The sequence below is a fragment of the Macrobrachium nipponense genome, chromosome 22 (genome assembly GCF_015104395.2).
Source record: "Macrobrachium nipponense isolate FS-2020 chromosome 22, ASM1510439v2, whole genome shotgun sequence".
Classification (NCBI taxonomy): Eukaryota; Metazoa; Arthropoda; class Malacostraca; order Decapoda; family Palaemonidae; genus Macrobrachium; species Macrobrachium nipponense.
In genome coordinates this window covers 31,614,679-31,638,708 of record NC_087213.1, presented here as the reverse complement: position 1 = coordinate 31,638,708, position 24,030 = coordinate 31,614,679, and the positions used below count along the sequence as shown (strand labels likewise).

Sequence of the window (24,030 nt, the reverse complement as noted above, 5' to 3'; positions counted from 1 at the left end):
TAATAGCAATTCCATTTCAAGTTACTTTTAAAAACACAACCTGTTAACAAAGAGCAATGAGAGGCTAAACTAACTAGGATGTATCATTACAATATCTGAAAAATATAAAGTAAATTTCAGGAAAACTCTTCAAAGACTACTCTAGCACCTACAAACATTTATTTACATATAAATCTCAAAACCATATCCTGTAGAATGAGTTAATACAATTAAAGTTTTGGACATTTATCATTTTAAATAATCTTTCACCACTAACCTAATCACTCAAAATATGGCTGTTTAAACCTACGTAATCTTTCAAACAAAACCCCCAACATATACAGTGACAGGCAAAATTAAATTCAGAAACTTACTAAACTCTTGTGTATGCCAAGGATCTCTTCCAGACCCTTCTCCTTAAACAAATTCTTGAAGTTCTCGTCAGTACGCTTGTTGACCTGTAGGAATTCCATCAATCTGGAATCCAACCCAGCCTTGCGTAACAGAGACCTCACCATGCTTATGTCCTTGAGGTTTTTAGCTGTGAGCAGCACCTGCAATAGAGAAAATACAATCAATACCAATTAACCTAATTAAATCCTAAACTATAACAAACTTAGTTTGTAAATACTCCACTCATGAAGTTGGAAGTCAATAGAAAGAATGTCAAGTTAGTTTTCAAGTTCATTCTACAGACCAGTACAGCAAACAAATCAAAAAACCATAATGAATACCAATTCCTTTGCTTGTCGATATTCTGTGAGCAACAGTTTACATCAATTTGTGGTATAGGGCAATAAATTGAAATAGCATTGAATATAAGATTTAGGCAAAAGACCAAGCACACCATTACAATGAAAATTATTCAATGAAGTCTGACGCAAGCCTCTTCAACTGTGACCCACAATACCCAATCTAATATTAAGAATGGTAGCCAGAATAAAACCTATTAAAAAAACTCCAAATTAACCTAAAGCAACAATATGCAAGTTGTTCATAACATATTTGACTCTAGTATGCTTATTGAATCACTGGGATTCTGCTGTGACAATCAGTTGTTACTTTAGACGTCAAAACTAGAAACTTTTTGTACTTTATATTTACTCCATACATGTAGTTTCATCTTCATTGTAAATAATGGTATGTACTAGTTCAGATAAAACACCTGAACTACATACTATTCTTTCCTTCAAGTAGATTGTACATCATTTCACTTTCTTAAATTTTACCATTTAAATTCTAAAATAAAAGTAAATTTTGAGCAAAAACCAATGTTGCCATTATGTCAATATTGTCGGTGCCTACCTCACAAATAAAATCTGCAGCAAGACCATCTTTAATCAAGTGGTCCTGTAACAACGTCGACAGCACCTTCGGGTCAAGAAGCGAGTCACTCGTCCACATGGCAACGCAGCGAGCCAAGCGCATACGGTCGCCATCTCCAAAGCCCTTTAGGTACACTAATACCTATTGAAAATGGATAAAAAGCAAGTCTAAAAAATCTATTAAAATGGGAATGAAAAATAAAAACTTAAAAAAATTTATAATTTGCTTCATGCATACATGAGGGGGAAAAACATTTCTATTTAACATCTAAGCAAGAGTGAAATGACCTTTAACTCTGTAACTAAACCTCACCTTTTTCATTTCTTCATAGAACATTTTTTCAAGGTATTTATAACGCCTCATCAGCCGGGTGAATACCTGGGGAAAAAATTAATTTTTATCTTAAATGAATAATTATTAGATTAGCCTCCTTATTATAAGGTACCAATCCCTGAAATTAAATTGAAAACTCTTACATCCAACAGTACTGCTGTATTTAAAAATAGTCCAAAAGTTTAGTTTACATTTATCTCAAAATTGAACTACCTGCCTGAGAGAAACCAAAGGCTGTTGGACATTGGAAGAACACCCCCAATTCAGTCTATTTCCCACAGCAAATTTAACTATCAAAAATTTTTTCATCAACCAATCCTGGTCAATATTTGTTGAATGGGATAAAAAAATTTAACATGGGCTTTATCCTTTGGAACACTGGCCCCTGTAAATTTCTACATATGCAATTCTATGCAATTAGTACAAGCTCCATAATAGTTTAATAGATACGGGAGACAAACGCATTCAAAATATGTATATCATTTTTATAGCAGTAAAGTCAGTCAATAACAAAGACCTAGCTCAAGCAGGTAGTATTGTAATAACCCTAGACCAAAGAAGTTTTCTGATTACTGTAAACAGGATTCTTTGAAAGGGTACATGTAAGGCTACAAAAAAAAAATAAACATACACATACCTGAGCGTAACCTTTAAGTGTTTCATAAGAGTCATCTGGTGCACCAAACACACACATGTCTGTGCGCACAGGGCCATTGTCGGCGCCATCCTCCGATACACCACCCCCGGGAGCTAATGACAAAAATCAAAACCATTACCATGAGCACATTGGTAAAATATGAAGTTGACACTTTGTCTATACTACTCTTGCAAGCAACTTTGTCAATAACTACTCAAAGCAGTGCCACAAGTTCATTTTAGTAAAATAAAACAGTTACTATGCAAGTACTTTGCCTTGTGTGAAAGTGAAACACTGGTGTCGTGGGCGATTGATATTTCATACAGATGGATTTAGATATACATACAGTCAGCCCTGTACTCACAGGGGATGTGTAACAAAACCACCCATGAATATCTACAATCCAAGAATACTTACAGCCCTCTAAAAACGTTTAGAACTGCCTGTTTTGAGTTCAAAAAACTGAAAATGCTTATACCTGAACATTTATATATATTGTTTTGACCACAAAAACTGCATTTAGTCATGAAAATATGAAAAAGCAATTAGTGAATATTTGTGAAAAACACCGCAATTAGGTGAATTTTCCACGAATAATGTGTATAGTAAATGTTCCACAGAGAAATCGGCTGATAGAGGAGTCCGCGAATGGCGGGGATTGACTTTAGTATACTCTTTTTACATTAGTTATTCACCTAAAAAATTCTTTTTTGTCTAATTAAAAACCAAGTTTTCTGGTATCATTATGATTACACAGAACTACCTCAGATGCCAGAATGAATAACAAAATTGTACAAGGTTTAATCTGTACTGTTGGGCTACTGCTCCTACTCACTCGGGCACTGGCTTTCATTGAAATCTCCAATATCAACACCTTCCCCTTTTGTCAACCTTTGTTGTCCTACTTACTCCTAACAATAACGTTATTAGCTTAATGGAAAAATAAAAGCACAATTTACTAAGTCTGTTTAAAACACACACAATTCACCAATCTTCTTTAAACACTTAAAAGGAAAAAATACAAACAAAAGTTGGTACTCACTTAAGATACCACCAGCAATAAGAATATCGAAGAGAGTTTCTCCGTATGTACGATAGTTGAGTTTGGATCCTGCTTGGTCTAAGTATTTGTTTACAGCCTCTAGATCTGATCCAGCTTCTATGAGACCCTAATTTTAAAAAAAGATAAAAATGTTTCAAAAGTTTATCAAATTTTAGAATAGATACATTTGTCATTTTTAGAGTTTTCTATCCTCACTAATTTTTAATAATGTATACATCCCACATACTGTATACTACATCCTTGATGACAATACCTGCAAGATTGCATCACGAAACCCCACAGGGTCGTATTTGGCTTTTTCATCTCTTTTCCGAGTCTTGATGCGCTGCCCCTGGAGCGTGGGTTTTTCAGCTTTAGTAGTCATACAACAGACAACTGTAAAAGGCAAAATAAAATGTTACTGATGACACTTGCAAATCTCAGCTGCTCTCAAATATTTATGAGTTCAAGTCAATGAGTAACACTAGACATTTCCAACAACTTGTAGAATAAACACATGCACAGTTCAATATGATCATCACATGTATAGTGAAGATATTCTTTTACAAAGTACTGGATTTTTATTAACACTATCGATGGTCTGCATGAACTACAGTACAGCAGCCATTAAAAACATTACAAAACTTTATCAGAGCAGTCAGTACACAATTAAGAGCCAAACCCTTATCACAGGAAGTGACTTCAACCAACCTGAAGTACTAAACCCAAATGAATTCTACTGTACAAACAATACCTTCTCTTTCAACATCACTAAAATGTCCAACCCTTAAAGACTATAGTGAGATATATTTCAAGTTTTTAATTTTCTCCTACTACAAAAGCCTATGCCCCAAGAGGGGTGGTGTTCCCAGTAGCTTCATGTTTATGAATGGTCTTGTAGTGAATGGCAAATTTTTCCCTTTTCACATGCTCATGGTGGCCAAGAGAAATTCACCCCACGACAGTAATGGTGTACTAAATACCATGGGTATAATTTACCCCATAAAAGGGTCAAGGTATTACAACTAGGGGTAAAATTTACCCCACAAATGACACTTAGCCACCGCAGTTTAGGAAACACTGTCTTATATCCTGCATATGTTAGGCTACCATGAAACTCCCTCTCTAAATCTATGCACACTTTTTGCCTATACAAGAACAAACAGAAAGTTACCCTTATTAATGAACGTCAGCATGTAAGGTCATCCCTTTGGTTTCATACGTTATAAATCCTAGCTGGCCCAGGCTGAGATAAGCTCATTAACCCTTACTGGACAGGTAAATATATCGATATGCAGCTCCACAGGCCGGGTAAACTTCGAGGTTGGCCAATTTACGAAAAAAAACATTAATAGAAAGAGGAAGATATGCAAATGCACATGGTGAAGGAAAATATTTCCCAAAAAATTTTTCCTACCTTCCACAAGTTGAAAATTACTATTTACAACCCCATTGTGGGGCCTCTTACAAGAATCATAAATTTTACCAATTTATATGTTTTTTCTAATAAATAATTTATTTCATTTTGTAAAACTACATCTCACACAATATCAAAACAGTTAAGAAATAAATTCAGTAACAAATTCTTTGCATGTTCGTTGAAAAATGATATTGTTAGTATACAATAAAGTTTTGTACATACTTACCTGGCAGATATATACTTAGCTTAGGTCTCTGACGTCACGACAGAAAATTCAAAACTCGCGGCACACGCTACAGGTAGGTCAGGTGATCTACCTTACCCGCCGCTGGGAGGCGGGTGTAAGAACCAGTCCCCCTTTTCTTGTCAGGTTATTTTCTTCCACCTGTCTCCTGAGGGGAGGCTGGGCGGGCCATCAATCGTATATATCTGCCAGGTAAGTATGTACAAAACTTTATTGTATACTAACAATATAAATTTTTGTACATGAACTTCCCTGCCAGATATATACTTAGCTGATTGACACCCTTGGTGGAGGGAAAGAGACACATACTTAGAAAGTGGGGACAAACACATGTTAAAGGAATACATAATATAAACCTCTGGTTCTTGCCTGATTTAGGCAGAACGACTTGATAGTTACTGTCTATTAAGTCTGCGTTGCCTAAAGAGTCTCAGCGAGGGCGTGACCTATGGCTGAAGAACTCTTTGGGTCTACCAATGGGAACTGAGTCCACTTACTTGGCAGAATCCAAGCAGGATCTGGTCAATGGGGATCAACCCGCTTACATGCCAGAGCCTATCACTACCAATTGCAAGGAGCCTCAAGCACAACCGATCACCTAACCAAATACTAACATTAGTATACGAAAGAAGGAGCTGCCTCCTGCAACCTCCTTCGTACAACCAAAAAACTCAAACTTAAAACTAACAGGGAAAAAGGATTAAAAAGGATGTGTTTCAGCTCCCTGCCCCAGCACTGAATCCGCCGATACGTAGGCCTAGCCCAAAACACTTATCATACGTAATCGATACGTCCCTTAGGTAGTGATTAGAGAAGACTGATTCACACCTCCAAAAAGTGGCCTTCATAAGGTTTTGTAATGACAAATTCTTCTTGAAAGCCAAAGACGTCGCGATGGCCCGTACTTCGTGCGCCTTGACTTTTCAGAAGGTTAAACTGTTGCTGATTGCAAGAAGTGTGTGCTTCTCTAATCAATATTCCTGATAAAGAATGAGAGTGCATTTTTAGATAAGGGCCTACTGGGGTCCCTTACAGAGCACCAGAGATTGCTCTCATTAGCGGCAAGTCTTTTCTTCCTCTGAAGATAATATTTCAGGCTTCTCACCGGGCAAAGAGATCTCTCCTCTTCTGTCCCAACTAAGGAGGATAAGCTTTTGATTTCGAAGCTCCTGGGCCACGGCGAAGAAGGGTTTTCATTCTTGGCTAGGAAAGCCGGAAGAAAAGAGCAAACCGCGGAGCCTCCTTGGAAACCTACCTCACCTTCTAGAGCCTGCAGCTCGCTGACCCTCTTCGCTGACGCTAACGCACAGAGAAAAAGTCTTTTCATCGAAAGGTCTCTGAACGAAGCAGCATGGGGAGGTTCGAACCTTGAGGACCTCAGGAAGAGCAGCACGACATCAAGATTCCAGCTAGGCACTAAGGAGGAGGTTCTTTTAACCGTTTCAAACGATCTGATTAAATCATGGAGGTCCTTGTCCTCAGATATGTTTAATCCTCTATGACGAAAAACTGAGGAAAGCATGCTCCTGTATCCCTTGATGGTGGAGACAACCAACCCGCATTTTTCCCTCAGGAAGATAAGGAAATCTGCAATCTGAGTCACAGAGGTACTGGAGGAGGAAACTTTATGAGTCCTGCAGCCAGCGTCGAAAAACATCCCACTTCGACTGGTAGACTCTAGATGTGGAAGGTCTACGTGCATTGGCAATAGCCCTTGCAGACTTTGCCGAAAAGCCCTTAGCTCTGACGAGACTCTTGATAGTCTGAATCCAGTCAGACTGAGAGCGGGGAGGTTTTTGTGAAACCTGTCGAAGTGGGGCTGTTTGAGCAGATCGACTCTTAGAGGTAGGGATCTTGGGACATCCACCAGCCATTCCAGTACCTCTGTGAACCAGTCGTGGGCGGGCCAGAACTGAGCTATCAACGTCATCCTTGTTCCCTCTGACGCTGCGAATTTCCTTAACGTTTCCCCTATAATCTTGAAAGGCGGGAACGCGTAAAGATCCAGATTCCTCCAATCCATCAGGAATGCATCTATTGCCACTGCTCTTGGGTCTGCAATAGGGGAGCAGTGTAGATCTATCCGCGCATTCCTGGAGGTCGCAAATAGATCGAGATGGGGCCTGCCCCACGTCCTCCACAGCTCCTGGCATACGTCCGCGTGCAGAGTCCACTCTGAGGGAAGGACTTGATTCCTTCTGCTTAGCAGATCCGCTCTGACATTTCTTTCTCCCTGTACGAACCTGGTGAGAAGCCTTATGTTCCTTTCCTCTGACCACAAGAGGAGCGATCTCGCTGTCTCGTACAGGGAGAAAGAGTGAGTCCCCCGTTTCCGAACGTAAGCCAGGGCTGTAGTGTTGTCGGAGTTGATCTGAACATATTTCCCTTTTACGAGGGTGTTCGAAGGTCTTGAGAGCTAACCAAATCGCTGTTAGCTCCTTCTTGTTGATGTGCCAGGACACCTGATCCCCCATCCAGGTGCCTGACACTTCTCTCGACCCGAGAGTAGCTCCCCAACCTTTGTCCGAAGCATCTGCATACAACACTAGGTTGGGGTTCCGAACCTGCAAGGAAAGGCCTTCCTTGAACAATAGAGGGTCTAGCCACCAACGTAGATCCTCCTTTATCTCTTGCGAAATCTTGAACGCAAAGTCCAGACCTTGAGATTTCCGATCCCAGTTCCTCGTCATGAAGAACTGTAGGGGTCTGAGGTGCAACCTTCCTAGAGAAACTAATTGCTCCAGCGAGGAGTGTCCCCCCAACAGACTCATCCACTCCCTCGCTGTGCATACATCTCTCTCTAGAAAGATTGCTACCTTCTCCAAACCTCGGGTTATCCTCTCTGGGGACGGATACGCCCGAAAAACCTGAGAAGCCATCAGAATCCCCAGATAGATACGCTCTGACTGGGGATTAGCTGTGACTTCTCGAAATTCACTAGCAAACCCAGAGAAGCTGCTAGATCCAACGTCACTCGTAAGTCCTCCAGACATTTCTCCTTGGATTTGGCCCTGATAAGCCAATCGTCCAAGTAGAGGGAAATCCTCACTCCCTCGAGATGAAGCCACTGGGCAACGTTCTTCATCAGTCCTGTGAATACTTGGGGGGCCGTGGAAAGGCCGAAGCATAGGGCCCTGAACTGAAAAAACGTTCCCTCCCCACATGAATCTGAGATATTTGCGAGAAGAAGGATGGATCGGCACATGGAAGTAAGCGTCCTGAAGGTCCAGCGACACCATCCAGTCCCCGGGACGAAGAGCTGCTAAGACTGATGACGTCGTCTCCATAGCGAACTTCCTCTTCTTCACAAAGACATTCAGGGCGCTTACGTCCAGAACCGGTCTCCATCCTCCTGAGTTCTTGGGAACTAGGAACAGACGGTTGTAGAACCCCGCTGAAAGAGGGTCCTGAACCATCTCTATTGCCTCTTTCTCTAACATCAGCTCTACCGCTAGAGCGAGGGCTTGATGCATTAGTGGGTCTTTGTATTTGGCCACCAGTGCCCTTGGAGTGGTGGTCAAGGGTGGTCTCGAAATAAAGGGAATGAGGTATCCCCTCTTGATGATCGCGAGGGACCAGTTGTCCGCCCCCTTTCATGCCCAGACATCTGCAAAGTTCAGAAGTCTGGCACCCACAGTTGTCTGGAGGACACCCGAACTATTTCTTGGCCCTAATAGACCGGGAGAAGGTCCTTCCTCTTCTAGGTGGTCTCGAACCTCTGGAGGAAGAAGAGCGAGACGAAGGTCCTCCTCGAAAGGGTTCTTGCCTACTTTGAGTCTCTTTCTTCGTCTTCTGCTGAAACGAAGGTTTCGGAATTCTAGCCGAGCGAGCTAGCATATCCTGCGTCGCTTTTGCTGATAACGAGCTGGAGATATCGTTAATAGTCTTCTTGGGGAAGAGTTGCGGGGAAAGCTGTGAATACAGCAAGGAAGCTCTCTGTGCGTGAGAAACCGCCTTGGTAAGAAAAGAGCAGAAAACGGCCCTCTTCTTTACCACTCCTGCACCAAAAAGTGAAGCAATTTCCCCGGAACCGTCTCTCACTGCCTTGTCCATGCAAGACAGAACTGCGTGGAGGTCTTCAGGCGAAAGAGTGTCTTGCTCTTGAGTCCTCTTAGCCAACACTCCCAGGGTCCAGTCAAGAAAGTTAAAAACTTCTAAGACTCGGAACATTCCCTTCAGAAGGTGATCCAACTCGCTCATACCCCACGTCGTCTTCGCAGAATTCAGCGCCGAGCGACGTGCGGAATCGACCAACGAAGAGAAGTCCAAGTCTGCAGAAGAGGGAAGAGTTAGACCCAAGGGCTCTCCTGACTCGTACCAGAACCCCATCTTACCCGTCAGCTTGGACGGGGGAAAAGAAAAAACTGTCTTGCCCTTCTCTTCTTTTGAAAGCAACCAGTCGTCAAAGTTCTTCATAGCCTTCTTCATAGACACTGTAGGCTTCATCTTAAAGACTGAAGACTTCTTAGCCGTATTGGTCGTTGAAAATAAGGACGGAGGAGACGGAGGAGCAACGGCCGAAAGAGACTCCCCAAAATCTTGCAAGAGGAGGTCTGTAAGTCTCTTATACGAAGAAACCGAAGCATCCTTGGGCAAATCTTCCTCCGAATCAGCAACAAATTCTTCCGAAGAATGACGTCTAGAAGCTCTACTGCCCGGAGGAGAGCTAATCCTTGGAGAGCGCCTGTTGGAAGAAAAACCACCGGGAGAGCGCTTACACGGGGAGCGCCTACCAGGAGAGCGCCTACTTTGAGAGCGCCTCCCAGGAGAGAGCCTACTAGGAGAGCGCCCAGTTGGAGAGCGCCTACTAGGAGAGCGCCTACTTTGAGAGCGCCTCCAGGAGAGAGCCTACTTGGTGAGCGCCTGCTAGGAGAGCGCCTACTTGGGAGCGCCTACTAGGAGAGCGCCTACAAGTGGAGGCCCGTCTGTCGGAAACAGATTCTAACTCCACAGAAGAGCGTCTGGATAAGGGAGAGCGCCTATCAGGCTCTCTGCGCCTGCTAGACTCTTGGCGCCTGCCATCCTCAATACGCCTGCCAGGCTCTTGACGCCTGCCACGGGGAGAGAAAACATCCACAGAAGAATCCCTGTCAGAAGCTCGGCGCTTACAAGGCTCTGAGCGCCTATCCAATCGGGAGTGATCTAACGGAGGAGAAAACTTCCGTTGCCGCCTACCAGGCTCTTGGCGCCTACTAGGCTCCGAGCGTCCGTCAAAAGGAGAGTGGCCACCAGGCGAAGAACTCTTCCTTCGCTCCTGACGTAAACGAGGCTCTTGACGTCTGTCAAGCTCTTGACGCCTAACTGAAGAGGAGCGGAAATCCTGAGGAGAGAGCCTGTCTGGCTCCTTACGCCTTACATGCTCACAACTCTTGCTGGGAAGAGAGGAGAGCCTACTCGGAGAAAGATCCCGAGCTCCAGCCTGCACTTCTGACCTCCTACTAACAGGCTCAAAAGCTCTTCTAGCCAAAGGAGATTTAGCCGAAGGAACGTTCTTAGACTTCTTCACCGGAAGTGAGGCGTCCTTCCGACGATGAGAAGTCCCGGCAATAGACTCCGCTAAAGCCGCAATCTGCGCCTGCAGACCCGCCAGGATACGCGCAGGAGATCTCTTAAACTCCTCTACAGGGGACGAAGTCCGAGAGCGAACAGAGAAGCGTAACCGGACGAAATCTTGGTTCTCTTGCGTTCCACTTCTGGCTCTTCCGCGAAGGATTCGGGGCTGGAAGGAAGGGCGCAAGGATCCTTCCAGGGCCTCTTGAGAGGGCGAGACGACTCCGATGCGCTCCATCTACGCTGAGGAGAAGGCGACGAAGATGACGAGAAGCACTGGCGCAACAACTCCTTCTTGGTTCGATCCAAGGCAGCCTGGGAACGAGCAACAGGAACTGCCGAGGGGACGCCTGACCGGTGGGGGTTCTCCCCTAACCTCCCTGCGGCTTTTCGACTTTTCCTCCTCCACTGGGTCTGGGAGTCTGGAAGAGGTCTAGGCCTGGAAGCGTTAGTGAGCCGGTCAGACGCACCCTCCACTGCACTAGGGGCACTGCACTGATCACTTGCACTATCATCACTCTTACCTTGTCGAGAGCGAGCGAGGCTCTCCTTACTCCTGATCGAGGCTCTCCCAGAAGCAACTTCCGAAAACGAATCTTCGGGTTCAAAGCTGGGCGCAGGGGCTGAAACTGGAGAAGGAACTACTTCTACTACAGGATTCTCAGCGTCAACTTCACTCACCCTCGATCTACTAGAACTCTTTGAAGAAGCCTTGCGCACCCTATCCTTCTCTAACTTTCTCACATAAGAAGAGAGAGCCTTCCAACCATCCTCATCCAAATTCTCACACTCTTTGCAAGGGTTAATAAAAGAGCATTCATTCCCTCTACACGACTCACATACCGAGGGAGGATCTAATGCAGCTTTAGGAAGCCTAACTTTACATTCCTTCTCTGAACAAACCCTAAATAAACTAGGTTTCTTAACTTCAGAATCATCCATGATTATAGATATGTAAGAGAAATCCAAAAGAAAAATCCAAAAAACAGTCCAAAAAGCGTATGCCAAGCCAACAAACAAAGGGTACTTCACCAAAATCCAAATCGTCGGCAACGAGAACGAATTTTAACTATCGTAAGGACTGAACAACAGGTGTTGTCCAGCCGGCGACAGAAAATAATCTGACAAGAAAGGGGGACTGGTTCTTACACCCGCCTCCCAGCGGCGGGTAAGGTAGATCACCTGACCTACCTGTAGCGTGTGCCGCGAGTTTTGAATTTTCTGTCGTGACGTCAGAGACCTAAGCTAAGTACGTATATATCTGGCAGGGAAGTTCATGTACAAAAATATTTACATAAATTTAAAGAGAACGAAGATTCTGAAACCTTTTTTATTTTACATGTTTTTTCTCATTTTTCTTTGCAAAATTACATTTACAACCTACATACTATCATAAAAGACAATTACAAAAACCAACAGCAACCCTTTGGTATATTTACGAGCATATTTACAAAAAGACTTCATGTGAGACATATTACATTCCCCCTTAAAGTTATAAGCAGAACTGAAGTCCTGAGATGCCCGATTTGTAGTTTTAGCCAATGTAAAAGTTGCCATTAGTGAATTTGTGCATTATAGAAGTATTAGCATCTCTTTCCCGCCCAATTATTTCCAATTAAATGGCGCTCAATATTGTTTGTTTACAGGATCAATCCATCCACAACCCCAAACCTGTTATTACTACTCCCAAGGATCAATCCATCCAATAAGGATTAAGAAAAAAAAAATTCATCTATTACATTAAACTGATGTCTGTAGAAAGACTAGCCAACAAATTCCTGATACAGTCATATAACTGGGAGGCATATTAACAAATTGGACAATTAATTTACAAAATAGTATTGGAATTTAAGCAATACCTTGCAAAAAAAAAAAAAAAAAAAAATTTAAATTAATGTAAGAAAAAATGTTGACGAGCCAAAATGGCACGTTGAGCTCCAGTACCCAAGCTGCATCTGTAAAGAAACCCAATGGCAAATCAATGAAAAAGTTTGTAAATAGTAAACCGATAGCTTAACAAATCATAGTATTGAAGTGTTTTAAAATCTTTTAATTGTAATTACATAAAGTAAAGTAATTAGTATCAACAATCAACATCAGAACATGTATTAGAAACTGGACTAAGCTGAGAAGTAATACGGTACATAATATGCGTACTACAAATGTTAAAAAGTTGCCCCCTAAAGTAAAACCTAAGTGGGTTTCATTTGCTTTAACATAAAATATACCAGATGTGCTTTTCAATTATCCATGGATTATGAATGATGTCTATCGATTAGATTAAAGATATAAAAATTCAACACTACTCCCAATTCATTATATAATTGTTCCAATCCACTATACCTATGAACTAAATATTGTGTTAACACAAACCCTTCATTAATTGTTCGAATCCACAAATAATTGCTAAGATCTAATTAGTGTGTATCACAAACCCTACATTACAAAAGATTTCTGTACTATTCTCTACTATTATTGCAATTATTTGTTATTGTTGCAGGTCTCATCTGTACTATCAATGCATTTACGCGATGTTGAAGGAACCAATTAATTTGTTTTTAGCAGATCTGAAGATACTGTGCTTACCCTCCGAAGGCCTGTCCCCCTCCTTCCCACATACTATTGTCCTCATATTACAGACAACCAAAATTCACTTATTTAAAAATACAAAAATTGGCTTGTACAGTCAAAATTATGTTGAGATACCTTTATGACAATAAATGCATTGTTTTATTCAAATGCTAAACTATTACCCCAGGTGTCTTGTTATTATACTAATATACCTCAGCAATATAAAGTAACACAATTGTTAAGGACAAACGCTTCACAGCATACCCTTCAAAGAAACTAATAACTTTTCAAATAACACAGTAAGTCAGAGCTTAATCCTGTTCTCAAATATGTTCCATTTCATAAAAATCTTTACATTATATTTCCCAAGAATTCCACAAACATTTGAACTAAACATTTAAACATGTGATTTATGCTTCCCATGATTTAAACAATTTACAAAGCAAATTTTCAAATTGTGAGAACAAACTTTTTTTTCATTTGGCTGGGATACAAGGAAATTACATACATATAAACAATTGTGAAAAAAATACATGTATACATATATCTCACACTAAAACATCTTGAATTTTAAAACAAACTTCATATCCTACGATTAATGACACCATCCAGAAATGGGATTAACAGTGCCTATTCCCACAACACACTTCGTGTAGTTTGCATTACAGTTTAAAATCAAGTACAGTACTGTACTGTGTGGCAATTAATATATGAAATGTGCATGCATGTTACAGAATAAATGCATACGCTATATACCACACAACATTCCCCACAAACTTCAGGTAAATTTAATTTCCCAAAAACACATGCATGTTATACATCAGGACAAAGGTAAATTTTCATGACAGTGACAGAATTATTATTCCATCAAAATACTGTTATACCTACCCTACATTCCAATAACCCAACTTCAACCACGGTAGATCTAAGCCAGTATATCGCAGCGAACTAGACTGTGGCAGTTGACGTTTTTCTATAGAATTTTACCTCCTGAACAAGAATTTAAAATAATTTTTTTCGACTGGCTGTAATTAACCTCTAATTTACCTTTGAACTCTATCCTATGATAAGGGGGATCAATGGGAATGCCGGGTTTTGGGTGGGGTAAAACACAAGGGGGAAGATTTTGCAGTGTTATTCCTCTTATTTACGACATTTGAAACCCGAAATACAAGCTAAAATAATGCGATATTTAAATAAACCGATGATGGAGCCTTAACATAGCCAAACCCACCTATTACTACTGCTATTACGACACCAAATCCTACTACGCATGCGCCATGTTATAAGGGAGCTTTTATTTCAGATTGCCTTCCTTTAAGGGGGGTACAGGGGTGCGGAGACCACCCGGTCAGGTAACACATTCTACTAGGTTAGGTTAGTATCATAACCTGTAAGTTACAGTCAGGTAACACATTACCGACTCATACCTGTGCCTTCCTCTCCCAGCACCCCACCCCGTCCTCCCCTTACTGGACATACTGGACATATGGCTCCCTCATTGTTACGTATCCCACACCCTCTACCAGAATTCAAATATGGCGGTTTGTTTACATTTCTTGGCCCCGAACCAAAACTTTGAAGATTGTTCAGTCAAAAGAAGACTATGGCAGTTGACACTTTCCTATGCCATAGGAAAGTGATGTACCGAAATAGAGAATTCAAAGGTAAATAACAAATTAGTTACAGTCTACCGGCAAAATATTACCTAAAACTCTTGTAAAGAGTTTTAGGTAATATTTTGCAAGAGTTTTAGGTAATATTTTGCCGGTCGACTGTAACTAATCTGTTATTTACCTTTGAATTCTCTATTTCGGTACATCACACCCCTTGTACCATCATGTAGTCTTCAAAAGGTAAATTATGGTCTAAGTACAGTCGGCCGAATAAATATTAGTTTAAATTCTTGTTCAGTAAGTAAAATAACACAGGAAAACGTCAACTGCCACAGTCTACTTTACCAAAGAATGTGGGCTTAGGATTACCTCAACCACTTCCCAAGATTTTACCCTCTACAGTTCCTGGCATTATATCATAGACAGCTTACACTATCTTAATCCCATATGAATAACAACGAAAACCTTGCATTTCCCCTGCTGTACTAGAGGCAAACTATAGTTCGGCATTTGTCCATCACAAACCACAAACAGTATGTATATCATTCACCTGCAATTTGATAAATTTGGCAATTATACAAGAACCCTTACCCACAAGCATTGTTATGAGAACTTTTCCCTATGAAATGACCATTTATAAAACACCTACTATTACAAATGGCTTTTTCCAATTAGAAAGATTTGCATGCTTGTAATGTAAATACAACTGAAATATATGCAGAGTTGTGCTGTAAACCGGTAGCTCTACATGCTTATGAACTACTCATTTCATTAGGTGGAATTAATGCATATCAAAGGGATACCTCATTCTAACACCACTGCATACATACTACAACCAACCATGCATCATAGTACCCAGTGATTTATCCAGTGCCATTAAGAAATTAACCAAAATTGCTTCCATCAAATTTCTTAATTTTAAAATCAAATATTTTTAAGTTGTAATACACTTACTGTTCACCAAAATTTAAGCGAAAATCTTAATCAAAATGATACTAGCCCATTCCTAATGGGCTAAGTATACCTTATGTGTTTAATAAAACCCAACAGTACTATATAACAAAACTTCCATCACTAAACATGCCGGATGCACACAAAAAAATATATACAAGAGCATCACGCTGCACACCTACCATAGTTAAGCAGGTTGGACCATAAAATATGCATTTTAATATTACAATTTTGTCTAAATACTTTAAAACATTTAGTTTTCATTTAATGGTGCTCTGTGAAAAGCATTTTGTAGTAGTGCATTGGACTGAAATCCCCAGAGTAACCTACATGGTACTGAATTATTATTAAATGTATTTTTTTTTTTACAATGTCCTACAGGCCAAGTAACTTGGCACCCTAGTGAACTCAGGTCTGGATGAAAAAGGTGGAAGCATAATCCTGACAGATATCTAAAAATATGTGTACTGCTATCATTATTACCTTAATATATGTGGTAACTGAACATTGCTGCATTAGTCTATATTAGTTTAAGTATTCTTTAGTCCTGGAGGCCTATTTCAAGCAGTTATCTAAGATATATACATATGTATATTATATATATATATATGTATATTATATATATATATATATATATATATATATATATAATAATATATATATATATATATATATATATATATATTATATATATATATATATATATATATATATAATATATATATAATATATATAATATAAAAGCCACTGTATAAGCTGGTGCCTCCGAACATGGTTCTACCAGGCAGAGTCCAAGTACAAGTACTTGTACTTATACTTGGCCCTAAGTACGAAATTTTGACTAATTGTACTTGAGATTTTAAAATTCAATGTACTCTTGTATTTGTACTTGGCCAAAAAGTACTTAAAAATCAAGTACTTTCAAGTACATTACATACTCATTACATACTTAGTAGGTTGTATTTGTATAACTAATTGTATAACAAAAACTGCTAAATAGTGAGACAGTAGAATTATGCAAGTCAATAATTAAGATATACGAAGCTTAATTCAAATGGCTAACAGCTACTGTTATCAACAGAATATCAGTCAATTTTTGTGCAATTAATTCAAGAATGAACCTGCAACAACTTGTTCATTTCCTGTCTGTATTTGCAGGAAAGATGATCAGTTCTGTAGTACAGTATGTAGATAGTCTCTCAGCAGCCATCATGCGGATAATATCTGTGTCGTTATGGCATCACCTAAGGACTCTGCCATATGGGGCTAGGGTTTCCCGATGCTCTTAGAAGCAAATGATGGCGACACTGATGAGTAAGAAGTGGATCTCGAAGATTTGGATGGTAGTGGTTCTGATTCTGCTGAACTGTTGATAGTTTTACCAGCCAAGCATAATTCCTGCTTTGCACAAATTGCAACTGGTCGTGAAAGACGGCTTCAAAGAAGGACAATTAAATGTTACACTGAGCAAAGCATCAAAATTGGTTTCTTATTGGATAAATCAACAAAAGCAACAAGTTTTAGACAGAGAAAGAAAATCAGAATCAGGTTGTGCTACTTCTTGGAATTCACAGTTAACGATTATCAGATATATTTTGAGAATACCAGAAGAAAAGCTGTACAATTTAGGTGGTGTACCAAAGCTTGGTGCTTATGACCAAAATATTCTTAATGACATGTTGGAATTTTTTTTGTCATTTGAGGCAGGCCCCAACTGTGCCCAAAGGCAGAATTGTGTCCTTTAGCCCCGTCATTGTGTGTGGGGGCTCAAGTTTCACTTAAGAGACAATGCAATCTAAGTATAACTGGTTTGGTATTTGGATTGAAAAGGTCATTACAGAAATGCCCCCATGTGTATGAAGAACGGAAAATATATCAAACCAGCAACTATTCTGAACCAAGATTTAAATTAGATTGATGTTCTGAAGAGGAAAAGGATAGTCAAGTTTGTCCAAAGATACTACAGCTCGTGCAAGTATGGATCTTGCCACTGACCAAAGAGAAGATACACTAGGACCCACATAGTTAAACTGAACCAAAGAGGAGGAAACAGTTTAGTTTTATGGGTAACCCAGTTCAACAATGATACCAGAGTCAGCCATGTATTTCAGAAGAGAGATGTGCTAGCATTTATACTGGAAAGACCAGTGAAATTTTTCCAACTCTTGCCAAGACGGCACAAAAGTAACTCATTCACTGCTGCTTCTGCCCCAGTGGAAAAGATTTTCAGTATTACTGTAAAAGCAATTTGCCCGATAAATGTTGTCTTGCTGATATGAATTTTGAGTGTGATATTTGGAAATATTTGAGTTACAGTATTAACAGTAGCTTTGTATAATTAAATTGGAAAAAAAAATTATCATTACCTTAACCTGTGAGCAGACCAAGTTTGTTCACTTGTTCATTAACCCCTCTGAATATTACTTCAACTCTTTTTGGCACTATGAGCTAAGGTTCACTGATATACTGTGAGAACTAGGTACTCCGGTATATCCTTTTAGGAGGCATCTTTTTATAAAGACTGCTGTAGTATAACAAGTTTTCTCTCCATTAGATGTTTGTATGTGCATTTTTGGGTAGTTTACAGTTTAGCTGGCCAGGCCGCGCAACACCTTTTGCCCAGCCCATAATCCCTCCGCCAAGGTAAGTAGTCCCTTCGACCTGGAAGATCTACCAAACCCACGAGGCACGACCATTCAAAACAGTCAACATGGCGTCTATCTACTCCTCATCCCGTCCGTAGCACGTTGGTTTTGCCGCTGCTAAACCGGTTACGTTTTTGGACTTGATCAAGTTCTGTGACGATATTGACGTGTTACGTTCATTCCTTTTCAAAAGTGGCCTTTTAGGCAATTTTAGTGGTCAATATGAACACTACAAAGAGGGAACAATGCGCCTCGTGAAAGAGGAAGACAGTTTTGTGCCTTACGTCAAGCTAGTGTGGTTCATTTGGTTAGGTCACAACCTTTGTTAACATACTGGGGGCGACCAGTCAGGCCCGCGCACTAAGTCAGGTTCGTTTGGTTAGATCACTATACTTGGGGGTCCAGGAGGGCGAAGCCCCCAGCCAGGTCAGGGCACGTGCTCTAAATCAGGTTTGATTGGTTCGTTTGGTTTAGGCTTTTCTATAATCTATTACTGCACGCTTTCAAAAATCACACCAAAACATACGCTCGCCATCTTGTTTGTGTTCATCTGCCAATTATCTAGCAGAGGATACTCTTGGCCAACTAAACTGTAGGCACTTCAAATTTTTATTATATATTTGTTATTGACTTTAAATCAAACATTACTAAAAACAGAAAATCCGCTGAAATGTACTTGTACTTGAGTACATTGTCAAGTACTTGAACTCCAAAAGTAGTAGTACTGCCTCATGTACTTGTGACCCACACCTGGGCTCTACTAAACTTTTTTTTTTAAATTTACCCGCCGGTAATAAGTGCAAATATATTATTGCACAGAACCACAATTCAAGTAAATTGACAGCCAATAAATTCTTTGGCTAAGCACAACTGAGTATTAACAACAAAACCACCATGGTATGCGCTATACGTATTTGTTTCAAAGCACTTTTATTTATTTGAATAATACAGGCTATTTATTGTTAGAAGCCTTCATTTATTTTGTTTTTCCACCAGAAAATCTTCACAAGATTACTTAACTGATAGAAGTGATTGCTCTCCATTGGGCATTTCCTTGAAAACATACTTTTTCTACAGTATTCAGGTTGCTTATTAAGAACTTACTGTAATTTTTTGTCGGTCGACTGTAATTAGCCCCCAAGGGCCTAATACTAAACATGGCGAAATACATTAGACCCCCAATCCCTAGTGGCTTTCGTATTCATGGGACTATTCCTTGCAGTCCGTGCAGTTAATTAGAAATACTGATTACTTCAATCCTACCAGTTAACCTTTCATCTTTAATTCATCCCAACCTACAAGTAAAATAAATTTCATATGTTTTGACTAATTCCTGCCCAATATTCCTTTCTTATGGGCATTTTATGTTACTATGTTTGGGCTAATTCCAGCTCAATATTCCTCCATTAGTTATTTTGTTACTAAGAAAACTTAATTAGAACAAAAGAACCAATCAGGTTTTTAACTTTTTCTCACATTTCCAGACTAAATTAAGGTAGATCTAGGGTACTTATCCGCGGCACCCCAGACAATGGCAGTTGCGGTTTTTCTATGCAGTTTTACCTTCTTACCAAGAATTTTAAGTAATATTTATTCGAACGACTGTAATTAACCCCCAGGGGCCAGTACTAAACACGGCGAAATACATTGGACGCCCCAATCCCTAGTGGATGTCATATCCGCGGTTACGTTTCTTGCAGGGTATTTCTAAAGAATAGTTCTGAACGAACTGCAAGGAACGTAACCGCGGATACGATATCCACTAGGGATTGGGGCATCCAATGTATTTTGCCGTGTTTAGTACTGGCCCCTGGGGGTTAATTACAGTCGTCCGAATAAATATTACTTTAAATTCTTGTTCAATAAGTAAAATAACATAAGAAAACGTCAATTGCCATGGTCTAGGCCACTGCAGATTGCTTCTGGAGAAATACCAAAATTAAAAGACATTTCAAATATATTACCAGCAAATCTGCCGACTAATATCAGAGCTTTACCACCAATTACCAATAAAACATTCACCACCCTTTTAGCTTAGTCTTTCATGTTCATCCTAACGGACTGGTACTAAACAAATGGTTCAATTCTGCACATAACCCACTAGTTACTGAACTACTGGTAGAGATACAGTAGTTGTCCACAATTTTACCACACTGGAAAAAAAATGGGAACCACTCGTGTAAAACGTAGATTCAAAGAACTTCAAGGCTGTAAGTTTGTAAGGAGTCAAGGATAATTTCAGTGATGGTAAATAGCTTATGTGACAGATTTATGAATAGAAAGGAGAAAAGAACAAAGCAAAAGTCAGTATTGAGAACTGGTATGAAACCATACTGGCAATGAAATAAAACCAGAAAACCCTAAATTAACCATATAAACTAATATGTAATAGTAATTATCTTATTTCAGTATTTCTACAGAAGCAGTCCGCACAGACTGCAAGGAACGTAACCGCGGATACAACATTTATTAGAGATTGGGGCGTCCAATAATTTTGCCGTGTTTAGTACTGGTCCCTGGGAGTTAATTACAGTCATCCAAATAAATATAAGGAGCACTTACAGATTAGCGGGCCCACTCGACCGCCGACCGAAATCGGCGGAAGAACACCAAAACCAATATGGCGGCGATACCAAAACAACAACAAACAAAGTAGGGAGCTACTACATATCCGCGACGATCGATTTATGTGTGCTGTCAGAAAGGCCGTGGCGGAACGGCGCTTCGCGCCTTATCCGCAAATTTAAAGATTCTTGGCAGGCACGGCATGTTCTGGCAAGAGGTAATGTTGCGCTGCGCGCGCTAACCACAGGGGTTACAGTAAGGCTACTTACCGTGGCGGATGGATTTGGGTGTCGCGATACCAAAACAACAACAAACAAAGTAGGGAGCAACTGGCCCGGTAAAGTGTAAACAACCCAAATATAACGTTCAGTAGGTAAAACTGCAAAGAAAAAACGCAACTGCCATAGTCAAGGCCTCCGCGGATAAGTACCCTAGATCTACCCTATTTCTTTCTTCTCAGCTATTTCAATGCTTTAACAGCAATTGAAGGTGAATTAATCAAATTAGGCCTGTGCATTTTTTTTTATACTGAAGTTAGAGTGATAATGGGTTTGAGATCACAATGTAATTAGCGATCCACTTCAGTTTGCCTCGTCAGTTTTCAAACATTTTTCTTGGCCTAGCCTAGGTCTAGAGGACATGCAGGGCGAGAGAAAAGACCTGCACCAAAAACCAGGCCCTGAAGCCAATTAGGTCAACGGGCATCATTATGCATACTGGGGCTTGAATAAAAAATAATTGGCTTACCTACTTGGTCACTTGGTAGTTTTTGGCTAACATACAGCATATCTTAAGCATGACCTTGGCTAGTAAGCTAGGCCACTGGGTTAGGCCTAAATTACAAACTTTCATGAAAAAAAAAATCGGTAAATGCTAAAATGGGCTACAAGGGGTAAAAAATCAAAATGGTTTCCAGAAATATTGGAGCTCCTGACGAACTCCTGCCTTTTGTTAGGATATGTTGACTGGGAGGATTGTAACGAAATTAGGACCCACCTGAATCCGAAGACTTTGGGAGGAAATCCTTCGGGGCACTTATACTATTATTTGCATGCAACTGTGCAACAATTGAGCGAATACCATCAGATGCAGATAGAAAATCGTGAGAATGTTAAAATTTCCGCAAGAACTCGACAGGCTTAAGAGCGTTTAGAGAATGAAACACCGGTCAACATCAACTAAAAGGTCACACACACGCCACTCCCTAGTATTTAGTCCAAGTCTCGTGTGTTTCGGGCACTATAGTTAATATCCTATAACTAGCGTACACAGCAGAAAGGGGCCGTAAAGAGCTTTTCTGACTTAGACCAGCAATAAGTCAGCCGGGATTAAGAATTTTCTTTCAACCATTTTGCCTAACATTCGAGACTCATCGTCTAACAAATAGGTTAAAAGACCATTTTTAACCATTTCTGAACGGCAATATCAATATTTTGTTAAACTATCCTTCCCATTTATCATTATCCACATGCACAACTCAAACCCAAAACACAATACTTACAAAAAATAAACAAAACTAAAGAAAGAAAACCTTTTCACGAGCTGTAGTTGAACAACGCGTGGAAATATAATAGGAATATCCGGGATCTTGTGCACTTTGCTCTCACTTTAACAGTGGCAAAAGTAGTGCCACTCATGTACGTCATGTATAAAATCATATTTGTAAAATTTCAGCTACATTTATTAACACAAAGTACATAATAAAATATTTATGACAATTAAAATTTTAATCTATCATAAAAATTAGTTTTGAATACGAATAATTCATTCAGGTTTTAGGAAACTTTTCGATTAGTTTAGCCATGTATGACTCATATGTTTTAGGGCGGGTGGTTTAAAACGAGGTCTGTCGTTTTGAGATATTTAATTTTCGTATTTAAACAGTTTCCTTCCCTCATTACTTCTCTGCTGGAATTTGCCTAATTAGTTGTTATTGATATAAAATAACCGATTGAATATGGTTATATCAATTGATACAGAAAGACATTTCACTTGTAATTCTCCGTTTGCAATTCCAGGAAATTCTTAGTCTACATTTCCACAAACACTGGAAGCCGGAAACGAGTTTATGTTAATTTTATCGTGAAATCTTTTAACGCTCCACTATAATATTTGTTGGATGTCTATCAATTATTTATTGTCATCGTATCTTTCCATTTTTGCTACGGAATGTACAAAAACTACATATTCTCAATAATCGAAACTGAAATTTAGTAGGTCAAGGGAAGAAGTGGTTATCATTTTCGTCCAAGGCCATACACCAGGGTTAGATATCTCGGTATTTCTACAAACTTGCATATGTGTGATTTATTCAACCTTTATAAGCTAGGACTATGAGTCATATATGGCAGTTTTGCTTCAGTGTAACTAACTCCGGTAGGATGTCATTCCAACAAGTGTTTCAGAAATAAATCAATCACCCAGTTAAAAGACTCTCTCTCTCTCTCTCTCTCTCTCTCTCTCTCTCTCTCTCTCTTATCTCTCTCGTCTCTCTCTCTCTCTCTCTCTCTCTCTCTCTCTCTCTCTCTCTCTCTCTCTCTCTCTCTCTCTCTGTCTACAAAATGCCTACATTTGAATTTTTTTGCTAAAGTTGATAAATTTGTGGAGGCAATACAATTCAGATATTTTAATGATGGTGCATGAAATTCAATAGTTTATCCGCCGATGGATCTATTACCTGATAACACTAGGTTCTGATAACAGATGCATTGCTTTCGTTGTTTTTCATTAACTTGAAAATCAACAAGGGATCAAAGCTCATCGTTGAGTTGTACCGTAGATAAGTTTAATACTTTTCTCACTGTTAAGGATAATAAGAATTAGAATGAAAAGGTGAATGAAGCAGAGTGCGTGAGAGGTCTAAATTGGAACTGAAGATACCTCTTCGTAGGTGTATGATGGGGAGAAAGACAATAGATGTTATTCTCATTTATATTCAGCAGCGTTTTGATCATTAGTACTGTGGTTATTACGATTTTTTTCCTCTGTAATCACCACCCACTGAGAAAACGGCCTGTTGATGTTGTAATATCAGTATTCATTTCGATCTCCTTAATAATGATGATGATAACCGTAGTGCTTCTATTGTGAACGCTTTCTGCACATAGAGTTCATCAGTGATTCAACCCCTTGCTAAAAGAAACGGGTTAAG

At 39.8% G+C, this 24,030-nt stretch overlaps 1 protein-coding gene across 3 annotated transcripts in view; it reads right to left on the bottom strand.

Annotated features, from left to right (window-relative positions):
* LOC135198580 (protein krasavietz-like) overlaps window positions 1–22,489 on the bottom strand; it is a 36,756-nt gene extending 14,267 nt beyond the window's left edge. Inside the window, exons 1-7 of one of the 3 annotated variants that reach the window (XM_064226296.1) lie at window positions 22,381–22,489; window positions 3,592–3,713; window positions 3,318–3,444; window positions 2,276–2,388; window positions 1,618–1,683; window positions 1,285–1,446; window positions 354–533 (exon numbers count right to left, since the gene is read on the bottom strand). In XM_064226296.1, the coding sequence (XP_064082366.1) occupies window positions 354–533; window positions 1,285–1,446; window positions 1,618–1,683; window positions 2,276–2,388; window positions 3,318–3,444; window positions 3,592–3,702 (759 nt within the window). In that variant the 5' untranslated portion in view covers window positions 3,703–3,713; window positions 22,381–22,489. Of the gene's footprint in view, window positions 1–353; window positions 534–1,284; window positions 1,447–1,617; window positions 1,684–2,275; window positions 2,389–3,317; window positions 3,445–3,591; window positions 3,714–21,875; window positions 22,060–22,380 lie in introns of those variants that run through there. The other 2 variants (XM_064226297.1, XM_064226298.1) reach the window with 2 other exon arrangements.
* Window positions 22,490–24,030: the final 1,541 nt, after the last annotated feature.